The 11,893-nt window shown below is 35.8% G+C and overlaps 1 protein-coding gene across 2 annotated transcripts; it reads right to left on the bottom strand.

The window, feature by feature from the left end:
* Positions 1-1,301: 1,301 nt before the first annotated feature.
* On the bottom strand, positions 1,302-6,458 carry LOC146915947 (uncharacterized). 2 transcript variants are annotated; one of them, XM_085718173.1, is made up of 5 exons: positions 6,344-6,458; positions 4,317-5,778; positions 3,288-3,785; positions 1,725-1,897; positions 1,302-1,619 (listed from the first exon to the last, which is right to left on the bottom strand). In XM_085718173.1, exons 2-5 carry the CDS (start codon positions 5,746-5,748, stop codon positions 1,479-1,481), a joined length of 2,244 nt encoding a protein of 747 aa, XP_085574299.1. In that variant the 5' UTR covers positions 5,749-5,778; positions 6,344-6,458; the 3' UTR covers positions 1,302-1,478. The 2 variants fall into 2 exon arrangements, with proteins under 2 accessions (XP_085574299.1, XP_085574298.1); XM_085718172.1 differs by lacking the exon at positions 6,344-6,458 and having other exon boundaries at positions 4,317-6,335.
* Positions 6,459-11,893: the final 5,435 nt, after the last annotated feature.

Genomic DNA, 11,893 nt, shown 5'->3' with positions numbered 1-11,893 from the left:
TGGGCTAGAAGGGAGTTTCATATTGCAGAAGAGGCTCCCGAGACTTTTTTCTGTTTCGTCTGCAACTGTGTCCGAAGTAGGAGTGCACGCAGGTGGCAGATTGGAGTGGAGCTGAGACTGGAGGCAATTTTAGTGTTACTGCGCATCGACATACCATCCACATTATTCACATTGCGCAGCGACATACTTGTCTTCCCTGCTGCCACTGCCTCTAAGTTATTCTTCTATGGATTCTAAGCTTGTGTCCTTTAAGATGAAGCTAAATAATTGTTTTTTGTTCTTAGATTTTTCCTTTTAAAAAGATAAATGCATTAAGTAGCTTTAAGCCCTTTCAAATTTCCCTTTTATGAAGATAAAGTTATTTAATTTTAGCTTTAAGTCATTTCAATATAGCATTATTAGTCTCTATATAGTTGCACTGTGCTTGCTTATATGTTGATACAGGTTAAACAAAAATTGGCACACTTCAAAGTGCCAAAACCAAAGACAACAACCGCACCGGGAACGGCAACCAAAACAGTAGGCTACCTCCAAGACAACATCGAGTCTGTGAAGCCCGCATAGACCTTTGCCGTGTCTGTGGCTGGCTGAGATCGAAACCTGGAAAAGATGCCGTCCAGAGCTTCCCGACCGTTCTACAAATCATGACCGTCCAAATTCCGAATCAGCTGAAGCGTTTTCCTTCGTTGCGTAAAGAAGAGGGATAATACACACTGCAATTGCCGCTCACAGGTTTATATATTTCTATTAAATTGATTTAATTGATTGATAACTTTGGACTGTATGGTGGTGAAAAACCAGGTGAAAGGCTCATTCAAGGGCAGAGGTTCACTCCAAATATGATATTGTTGGTTAAAAGAGTGAGCAATTACATGTTAACTTCACTGTTGAGGATCTAGTTTTCTGTATTTTTTCGTGAGTTCTCCGTGTGTCATCGACAATTGGCAGCCATATTTTGTGACATCCCTAATATCACGATAAAAATTGGAGGCAATAGTAATGTGTCACCATATATCTATGTATTTCGCACTGTGATTGTTTGAATTTTTACATAGGTGAGATATAAAGTTTCGCATTTTAAAGATTTGAAGTAAAAGATAGTGACACGATCTGTTAAAATCGAGGGACAAATTGAGTCTGTCTAAGACATTGAGTCCGGTAAAGACCACTAGCCCGGTGAAGGTACCAACCATGTTTGTGCACGGAACAATCACGAAACTCATGAGCGCGGAGCGTTATAACAGCACCGTTTACAACAAAGCTCATGAGCGTGTAAGAAACAAGTAAGTAGTTTGTATGTAAAAACGTTTCTACATAACAAACTTGAATATGAAAATGTTTGTCCATAAAATTGAAAGCAAAAAATGCAAGACAAGGAAAGTACATGGAACCAAGAAATACAGATAGCCCTAACAAAAGTAGAAGTAGGTGTCCATTACCACATTTCTTTACATTAAGCAGTTTATGTATCAAAAAACCTATTTGCCTTTATGCTCGTTTAGCTCATGAATACGACATTGAATTTCCTCGCGAAGCAGATCCTCAGATTCTAGGCTGTTGTCTGATATGCATTGTAGAACAGTTCCCAGACTAGCGATTTCTTGATCTCTAGCCTTATCCTGAGCTCAAGTTCATAGTAATTAAGTTATGACTATCATGCAGGGGTACATGTCTGAAATGGAATGTTTCATAAAATAGAATTCAAATGATAAAAATATAAGAACCTTGATTTCAATTGAGTTAGTTTTCTCACAACGGCTCGTACAAATCTGTTTCGCATTCTGGACGTGTTTTCGCAACATATCAATTAATTGATTCTTGTCGGCCAAGTTATATGCACAGCTGAATCTAACAGCTTCAACAAATTGCTTCCTCCTGATAAGATATTTAACAAAATCTGCACGGTACAAGAAATTTCACTTCATCAAAACTTACCAGAAAAAAAAAAAAAAACAGACATAAAATAAGTTCTAATTAACAAAAAAACTGAGCAGATTGTACTGAATATTCCAAAAGCATTAACACCAAGATTTCAATTTTCTCAAAACAAACGTCAATTACATATCAGTTCAATCTCGTACCAACAGCTAAAATCTTAATCTTAGTATCTTTGTATATATCCTGCATAGATTTTACTTCTAATTTAAAATTATTTGACTTTGGCAAATTTAAACAAGAGTTGTTCTATTTTCTTGAAACGAATCATCCTTGAACTGATTCCATTTTTTATACTGCTTCAGCATGTCTTTTCTTGATTCTCTTGCCACTGATGTCCAAGAAAATGGCAGCAGTAGGTTTGTGAGTCAAATGATCTTCCTAAGTGTCACAATTTCTATCTTTATGAGTTGTATAGCTGTGCATCTCCAGCGAACAGCGGCAAGTGAGCGTTGTCGCAAAGAGGAAAAGACGTGTCTTATGTTCATGCTTTTTATGCCTTCATCATCACTTAGCTCTGCAGCTGCTACACAGTGCAGAAGTCCTAGACTCTTGGGAGATTTAAATTCACATTTCAATAATCATTGCAAATGCTCAGCAATCACTACATTCATTTCAGAGATTTTTTTTGGGTTATATTTGGTGATCTGATGAACCTAGAATAAGTTAGTGAAAGCGAGTTCAATGAAACATACTAGGAATGTGATTCAGATATGCTCTGGCTTGTGTTGAATGTGATTGTTAAGCATGTGTCCCATTCATGTCCTATGAAGCACAGACAATCCTCGGATTAGACGTGTCCCGATGTAAGAAAAGTGTGGTGCCGACACCGACACGTCACTGACACATAATTAAAGTGAATTATGTGCTTTTCTCAAATAATTAGCGGTGTCGGCGTGTCCGCGTTCGTATCCATGCTTCATAGTTCCTGTCTAGGGGGCCTTTGATGTAAATAAGAAAATAATATGACCAAAATGTATCCAAATAATTAATGTGGTTTTATATTTTAAATGCCAACTGTCAATCTTTTAGTTGTTACTCTTTTTTACTGACATGTCAAAGTGATTTGTTTTCTACCAGTAGTATCTTATTATTTACATTTTCTGTCATTTCAATATAAATTGAATTTGCAATAACAAATTCCTACATCTACCAAAAATGATAAAATGAGTAAAAATTGACACCCTATCTTAGAGTGGGCTAATGCTAATAATCTGCATATTTTATCATGAATAGCCATAACAAGCAACCTTAACACATTTTATAATCATATGATATGATGTAACATACCAAAGCATAAAGATAAAAGGAGGTATACTTGTCACAGACCAAAACATTCTAAATTAACATACCAGAAACTTTATTTGCAAAACCGAAAGTCTCAAACAGCTCCATAGCTGTCTTGTGCTGAGCAACAGATGCAAAAAGCTCCAAAACTTTGCATTCATCGAAAGAAGTAAGCAATCCATATATTGACAGAAGCAGAAGAAAACCGAGAACAGCCGAAGAATTTTTAGTATTCTCTCTCATGAAAGCTTCCAAATCGCGTGCTAGCTTCAACGCTTTTTCTCGTACACAAGGTTTAATAGTTGGTGATATTCTCATCAGTTCTTCTAACAGATAGATGTGGCTATCATCAATAATCACAACATTTTCTCCCTTCTTACACAGTGGAGTGCCGGGGTTCTGTATTATTTCCAAAACAAGTCTTGATGGATCTGCTGATTGTTGCAGATAAACAAAAATGTCATTGCAAAGTGACTCAACGTCATCAGTTTTCTCGTTTGTGTCCATCTGCAAATTCGTTCTACCAATTGTATGACTTAATTGATCATCCATGTAAGATGCAACTGCATATTTAGATAGCAGAGCCAGATATTTTAGCATCCTCATATTGATCGAAGCATCGTTAAATGAAGGAAACAATAGGAACTTAAAAGAATGTATACTGTGAAAGAATGTAAAACATTTCCTAGATTGAAATTTATGGGTGACATACGAATGAATTATACTATTACTAATAGTTACAATCAATGTCAATATCGCACCAAAACTAAATAAACGAAGATAGTATTAGATTGATTCATACTTCATAAATAAGACTAGAAATAGTTGCACATACTTGCATATACTTGGAAAATTTAAACTACATTAAAATACTAATCTATCATTAGCAGTACAGTAGCATATAGTATAATTAAACCTTAGCCATGGATAAAAACGCAAGAGTTTTTCGCATTTAAGAGATTCATAAAATGTTCAAGGGTGAGCTGAAAACTATACAAGCAATTGAAACAATTGAAATGAATTATAAACATCATTAAAACAAGCAACTGAAATGAATTTTTTTTTCAATAAACTAGATGAATGAGAAAACTTACTCGATTCTTTTTCCTCGTCAATATGTTTTTTTAACGCTTCATGGTCTTTCCCTGTTAACTCAGGCTCCTTCAGTTGTTCGCCAAATCCGTTCATCTTTGACTCAAGCTCCTTGAATTGTACTTCAATCTGCTCCTCTTTTAACTTGAGCTCCTTCTCCTTTACTTTGAACTGATTCTCTTTTGACTCAAGTTCTTTCCACCGTGCTTCAAATTGCTTGTCGTTTGATTTGAAATACTCAACTTGGCTTTCCAAATGCTTATTTTTTGACTCAATCTCCTTAACTCGACCTTCGAGTTCTTCTGCTTTCAATTCATGCTCCTTCACTCGGCCTTCCAATTTCTCCTCTTTTAATTCCAACTCCTTTTTTTGGCCTTCAAGTTGCATCTCTTTTGACTTTAGTTCCATTTCTCGTCCTTCAACTTGCTTATTTTTTGATTCAACCTCCTTTATATGATCTTTAAGTTCCCTCTTCATTGACTCAAACTGTTTCACATGTTCTTTCATCTGCTTCGCTCTTGATTCTAACGCTTTTAATTGTCCTTCTAAGTACTTCTCCTTCGACTCAAGTTCCTCCACCCGTTCTTTGCACTGATTTTCTTTTGACTCGAGTTCCTTAATATGACCTTCAAGTCGCTTCATTTGAGCACGATCATTCTGCATTACTGATATTACCTTTAGTAACTGCTTCCTTTCGGACTCTAATATTTCCGCTTGTCCGCTTATTGATATTTTCATTGCATCAAGCTCTTTCTCTTTGGACTTAAGTTCCAGATTACATTCAGCAACTTTTTGGGTAAGAGCCTTGAGTTCCTCTTCCTTGCTCTCAACTTTTCCCAACATTTTGTTGTAAATTTCATTAACTCTTCTAACACAAATAACTTGCTGCTTCTTATTTTGAAGCTCTTTCAAGCATTCTTCAATATCTCTCTTTATGGACTGCAATCTCTTCTCTTCTTCTGTCCTCTTCCTTATGCATTTCTTAAACAGTTTTTCTACCAAATTAACTTCTTTCTTCAGCGAGGAAAATGATTTATCAGCTGATTCATCATCAACATCATCGTCTTCATCTTTGTCTTCGCCGTGATCAGAATATGGTGACATCTTTGGTTTCTTAACAGAAATGTTCAAGGAATTGCTGTTATCAAACAACCTCTTAACTGGCAGTGTAGTATTACTAATATCCCTCTTCTTAACAGAAACATCAGGTTTACTACTACATGTTCCCAAACTTGAACTCGGAGAATATCTTGGTGACACAGGAACATCATCAACATCTTGTTCAGATTCAAAGTCCTCACAAGAAACAGGTTCCCTCCTCACATCAGAATGGGATGTTTTTTCCTCACATGAATTGAGCCCTTTAATATTTAAGTTCCCATCATCATCACCAACACATAAGTTTCGCTTATCAGAAGCCTCAAAATCCGCCATTAATTAACTATAGCAACTGGAAGGAAAAATCTTGGGAAGAAGAAAACGAAACAAATAAATAAATAGACATGAAGCTTCTTGAATTCAAACATTTATAGAAGCACGGACATCGGACACGACACTGATACGCCGACACCGCTAATAGTTTGAGAAAATCACATAATTTAGTGCAATTATATGTGTCGGTATCATGTCCTATCGGTGTTGGATACGTCTAATCCAAAGAGTGTCTGTACTTTATAGATTACAGTTCCAGAATCAAACATAAAGGATAAACAGGAAGAAAAATGGCAATATAAACATTTCTAAACTTCTAACATTGCATGGTGTTGATCTGTTTTAGAAAAAAACATGAAAATAAAAAATGTCAGAGAAATATATATAACAAAAAGCATGAAAATAAAATTTGTTCAAGTTAAGATTTCTTATAAGATTCAATTGAAAAATTCATAGGTCAAACATTGCATGCAATCAATCAATAACAGATTTTACGAGGTCTAAGTCTCTAACATTGCATTGCATGTTGTTGATTTGTTGTAATATAATTCAGCAAAGAAATAGAGCAAAATCAAATGAAGTTGATAGAGATACTTACAATATGATAAAGGGTTGATGATGTATCTTCTTGTTACAGGGTATAGCGAGAAACTAGAGAAAAAATAGTTGATAATTTATCTTCTTGTTACAGGGTATAACTGAGAGATTAGAATAGAGAAAAAAAAATGGAAGATGGAAAGTTTGTTTGCAGAATAGAGAAAATGTCGAGAGTTTGTTGCAGCTGTGGTGGGGTCCAAAATAAAACTGATTGTAATTTCTCAGTTTTTTTTAAGGACCAATTTCTCAAACAATGATAAAAATTTTTTTACCTCACAACCACATAATTAATTTATTCATCCAACTTATCACCTTACAACATGTTAATAAATAATAGGGTTAAATATGTTTTTGGTCCCTATAAATATGTCAACTTTTCGTTTTAGTCTCTCTAAAATTTTCCTTCAATTTTTAGTCCCTATAAAATTTTCAATTTTCACTTTTGGTCCCTCTTTTAAAGTAAACTCACATGTAGAATTCATATTATTTAATAAAATTTTCCAAAAAATTTCAAAATATTATTAGAATCACTCCAAAAAAAATTCAGAATTTTTTAACAAAACATGAATTTAATATGAATTTTTATATGTTTTATGGTTAAAAATTCATATTTAATTTGTGTTTTGTTAAAAAATTATAATTTTTTTAGGAAATTTTTTTAGAATATTTTACACATTTCTGCACATTTTCATTAAAAAAATACAAAAATTAATTTAAAAATAGGGACCAAAAGTAGTGATTGAAAATTTTAGAGGGACTAAAAGTCGAAGGAAAATTTTAGAGGGACTAAAATGAAAAGTTGACATTTATAGAGACTAAAAACATATTTAACCCTAAATAATACCCTGCATTTTTTTTAAGGTAAGAAATACCATACATCTTTACTCACAATCTTCACTTTCAAACATTTTACTCTGTTTTTTTAATAATAAACATTTTACACTTATATAGTTTCATTTACATTATTTTTAACTAAGCACATTTTATTCTTATATAGGTATTTTGGATTATTTTTAACTAAACAGTTGAGCTCAAATGGTTATCAGACTCAATCAAAAACAAATTGCCCAGACTACTTTTCTTCTGGTCGAACTTCATATTAGCAAGACTTTTTCTCTGAGATTCGGACGCCAAAACAAAGTTTCTTAATTATTTTTCCACTCACTCAATGACATAATTATAGATGGAAGAAAACCATAGGTCAAGAGTATAACACCTTAAAAAATCAGTATCATTTTTTTTGTATATTTTTTTTAATTTAGTTCATATATTAGTTTACGTTTTTAATGTTTATATAACATTTTTGTTATCCTTCAAACAAACAAAAAACATTTTTGTAATTTAATAATTTTTTTTATTTATTATTATTTTTGTTATTCATTAGTTTTAATTTTTTTATTATTTCAGTTTATTTAATATTATTTCAATTTATTTGAAGTTATAGTCCATTTAATATTTAAGTTTATATAGTATTTTCGTTTTTTAATTAGTTTTACTTATTTTTTATTTCTGTTTTTTTTCTTTCTTATATTATGTCTCGTACGCAATCTCATCTTGCATCGAGTTTATGTACTATCTGAGGGTTGTCTCTTTGAGGGTGCCTAATAGTAGTTTTCACTTGAGCGGTTACATGGCATAATTATAGATAGAGGGTTGTCTCTAATGATTGTTATCTGTGCAAGACCCGCAAAATTTATTTTGATATATGGATAAATATTTCAGCCTCTTTATGTGTTAAGAATGTTTTGAATTCGTCATTTATAATTTTATATAAATAAGGGGATTTTTTCAGATTATGTGTCATGGATACGGGCAGATTTATGCGTTCGGATGAATGCACGGTTGATAAGGCACGATTGGATTTTGCTCGTGTTCTTGTGTCGACACCAAATATAGAAATTGTTAACAAAACTGCTGAATTCCTTATTGATAATTGTAATTACGGTGTTAAGATGGTGGAGGAGTGGGGTTGTAATTTAGGCGAGGATGCATTCATGACGGAGGAGGTGATAGATACAAGACCGGAAACTTTATCGCAACCAAGTAATGTGAATGATCTAGAGGAGGTACAAGGGGAGTGGGAGTTGGATGAGTTGGTGACTGATTTGCACAGAGAATGGGGGGAACGTGAAGGACAATGTGTTGGGTCTCGGCAAGAACAGAAGTCAGATCAGAAACAACAAACAGATTTTGCTGATGGGTTGGGTCAGACACAGCAGCCGCAAGCAACAGGCAATGTTACCGTTCTTTCACCAATTCTTTCACCAGTTTGTACAGCTCCACATCAACAAATTTCAGGTACAAATAATGTTAAACAAACGCAAGATCAGAAGTCAGCTCAGAAACAACAAACAGATTTTGCTGATGGGTTGGGTCAGACACGGCAGCTGCAAGCAACAGACAATGTTACCGTTGGTTCACCTATTCTTGCACCAGTTGGTATATCTTCACATCAACAAACTTCAGGTACGATTAGTGTTAAACCAATGGGACCTTGGAGTCTTGATAGGTTGTCGAATGTTCCTATTTGTGATGGTGGTAATGCGTTCACTTCTACTCGTTCTCATAATATTGTTGCTAAATCCGATGATAAAGATGTGTTGCCTTCCAAAGTTTTATCTAAAAAGAAGCATAAGGGAACCATTAATAATTCTGTTGGCTTTATGAAAAGAATAGCGAGAATGCCGGCTGTTGATAGAAAAGCTATTTTAAAATTGTTAAACAAAAAAAGAAGGAAAAGTAAGGGAAGATCGACTGAACATAATTCAAAGGCAGCAGTAAACAATTCTGATTCTTCTAAAAATTCATCTTCTTCAGTTAACAAAGATTGGGAGAATTGGGTAGTGTTACATGGTAAACCAAAGAAGGTGGCGGAAGATGTAAGAGACATTGGTAAGGTTGTCGGGGTGCAGTATAATTGTGAGACAATTAATAGTTTTAATTTGTTGACTAGAGATGGGAGAAAGGAGTGGCGAGCAGCAGGAGTTAGTGATTTTGGGAGTGAGGGTGTTGGTGGGGATGGTGTCGAGAGGTGTTGAGGGTGAGGGAGTGGGAGGAAGTTGGGGAGGTCGGGTGTGTCAATGAAAATCTTGTCTTATAATGTGAGGGGTCTTGGTGGTGGAGAGAAGAGAGTGGAGGTTCGACGGTTGGTAAGTGAAAAAAATCCTTTTGTTTTGTGTCTTCAAGAGTCAAAGTGGAATGTGGTTGATGATTGGTTGATCAAATTGATTTGGGGAGATATCCCTTGCGGTTATTCCTATAGACCATCAGTGGGGGCTTCAGGTGGTTTGATTACGGTGTGGGATACTTCTCGTGTTGAGGTGAGTTCCACAATGAGTTACGGTGGCGTCTTGATTATTAAAGGTAAAGTTATTTCTTCAGCGGAAGAGTTTGTTATCTGTAATGTATATGCACCTTGTGAACCAGTGGCTAAAAGGGAGTTGTGGGAGCGGCTGACAGCTGTTGTTTTAAATAATAGTGACACGTGTTTATGTGTGTGTGGGGATTTTAATGCGGTCAGAAATGAAGAAGAACGTAAAGGGAGGGGGTCGATTTTTAGACAGGCGGATGCTGACATGTTTAATAATTTTATTGATGGTTGTTCTTTGATTGATTTGCCTATTTGTGGTAGACTGTTTACTTGGTATCGGGGTGACGGCATCTCTATGAGCAGGTTGGATCGTTTTTTAGTGTCTCAAAGGTGGAGTGATATGTGGCCAAATTGCATTCAGGTTGCTTATCAACGGGGACTTTCTGATCATGTTCCGTTAATGTTATTTGATGATGATGCTAACTGGGGACCGCGTCCTCTCAGAATGCTTAAGTGTTGGGCAGATTTCCCGGGTTATGTAGATTTTGTTCGTGATAAGTGGTCTTCTTTTAATTTTCATGGATGGGGTGGTTTTGTGTTGCAACAAAAATTGAAAGTGATGAAGGCCGAGTTAAAGAGTTGGCATGCTCAACATTCGAAGAATTTGGACGGTAAGATATTTGATGTTAAAAACCGTATTGCTGTTTTGGATTCAAAGGCAGAGGAAGTGCCACTTCTTGATGTTGAGATTGAAGAGTTACACGCCTTATCTGTTGATCTTCATTCTATGGCCCGGACGCAAAATAGTATTAATTGGCAGAAATCAAGAATGACATGGTTACAAGAAGGAGATGCAAATTCAAAAAAATTTCATGGTTATATGTCACATCGGCGACGTCATAATGTTGTTAGTGTTGTGTCTGTAAACGGTGTTAGTATTGAAGGAGTGCATAATATTAGATCAGCGGTGTTTAATCATTTCTCTTCTCATTACAAGTCTTGTGGGACAATTCGGCCAAGTATTGAGGGGTTGCATTTTCGTCAACTTTCTTTTAGTGAAGCGGGAAATTTAACAAAGTCGTTTACCTTGGAAGAAGTGAAGCAAGCGGTTTGGGACTGTGATAGCTTCAAAAGTCTCGGACCGGATGGTGTTAATTTCGGATTTATTAAACAGTTTTGGGATGTGTTGAAGGACGATTTTATGAGATTTTTGGTGGAGTTTCACCGTAATGGGAAACTTTCAAAAGGAATTAATTCTACTTTTATTTCTTTAATCCCGAAGGTGTCTAATCCTCAACGGTTGAACGATTTTCGGCCTATCTCGCTAGTTGGGTGCATGTATAAAGTGCTAGCAAAGGTTCTTGCTAACAGATTGAGAGGAGTTATTTCTAGTGTGGTTTCAGACACTCAATCAGCGTTTGTCAGAGGGAAGCAAATTTTAGATGGAATTTTGATTGCTAATGAAGTGGTGGACGAAGCGAAGCGTATGAATAAGGAACTTCTGTTATTCAAAGTTGATTTTGAAAAGGCCTACGATTCTGTGGATTTAAAATATCTTGAGGCGGTGATGGTTAAAATGAATTTCCCAACTGTTTGGCGGAAGTGGATCAAGGAGTGTGTAGGGACAGCAACATCGTCAGTAGTTAATGGGTGTCCTACGGAGGAGTTTCGTATTGAGAGGGGCCTTCGTCAAGGAGATCCGTTGTCACCATTCTTATTTTTGTTAGCCGCTGAAGGATTTAATGTGTTGATGCAATCGGTGGTGGAGGTGCAACTTTTTACTGGTTATGGCGTGGGGAACACAAATGAGGTCCGGGTAACTCACCTACAATTTGCGGACGATACTATAATAATAGGAGAAAAATCTTGGTTGAATGTTCGGTCTATGCGAGCGGTGTTGCTCTTGTTTGAGGAGGTGTCGGGCTTAAAGGTCAATTTTCACAAAAGTATGCTGACAGGGGTTAATGTTTCTGACTCTTGGTTGTCTGAGGCCGCTTTGGTGATGAATTGTCGAAAGGGGGTGATCCCATTTGTTTACTTGGGGCTGCCAATTGGGGGGGATCCGAGGAAGTTAAGTTTTTGGAAACCTGTTATGGACCGCATCGTTTCTCATTTATCATCGTGGAGTAACAAATTTTTATCATATGGTGGCCGTTTGGTATTGCTGAAGTCTGTCATGTCCTCTCTTCCGGTTTACTTTCTTTCCTTTTTCAGAGCCCCTGCAGGTATAATTTCTTCTAT

This window comes from Medicago sativa, chromosome 6 (genome assembly GCF_051527215.1).
Source record: "Medicago sativa cultivar Bolivia chromosome 6, Bolivia_mono, whole genome shotgun sequence".
NCBI lineage: Eukaryota > Viridiplantae > Streptophyta > Magnoliopsida > Fabales > Fabaceae > Medicago > Medicago sativa.
Note: the sequence above shows the minus strand (reverse complement) of the source record. Positions and strands in the feature narration are given on the sequence as shown.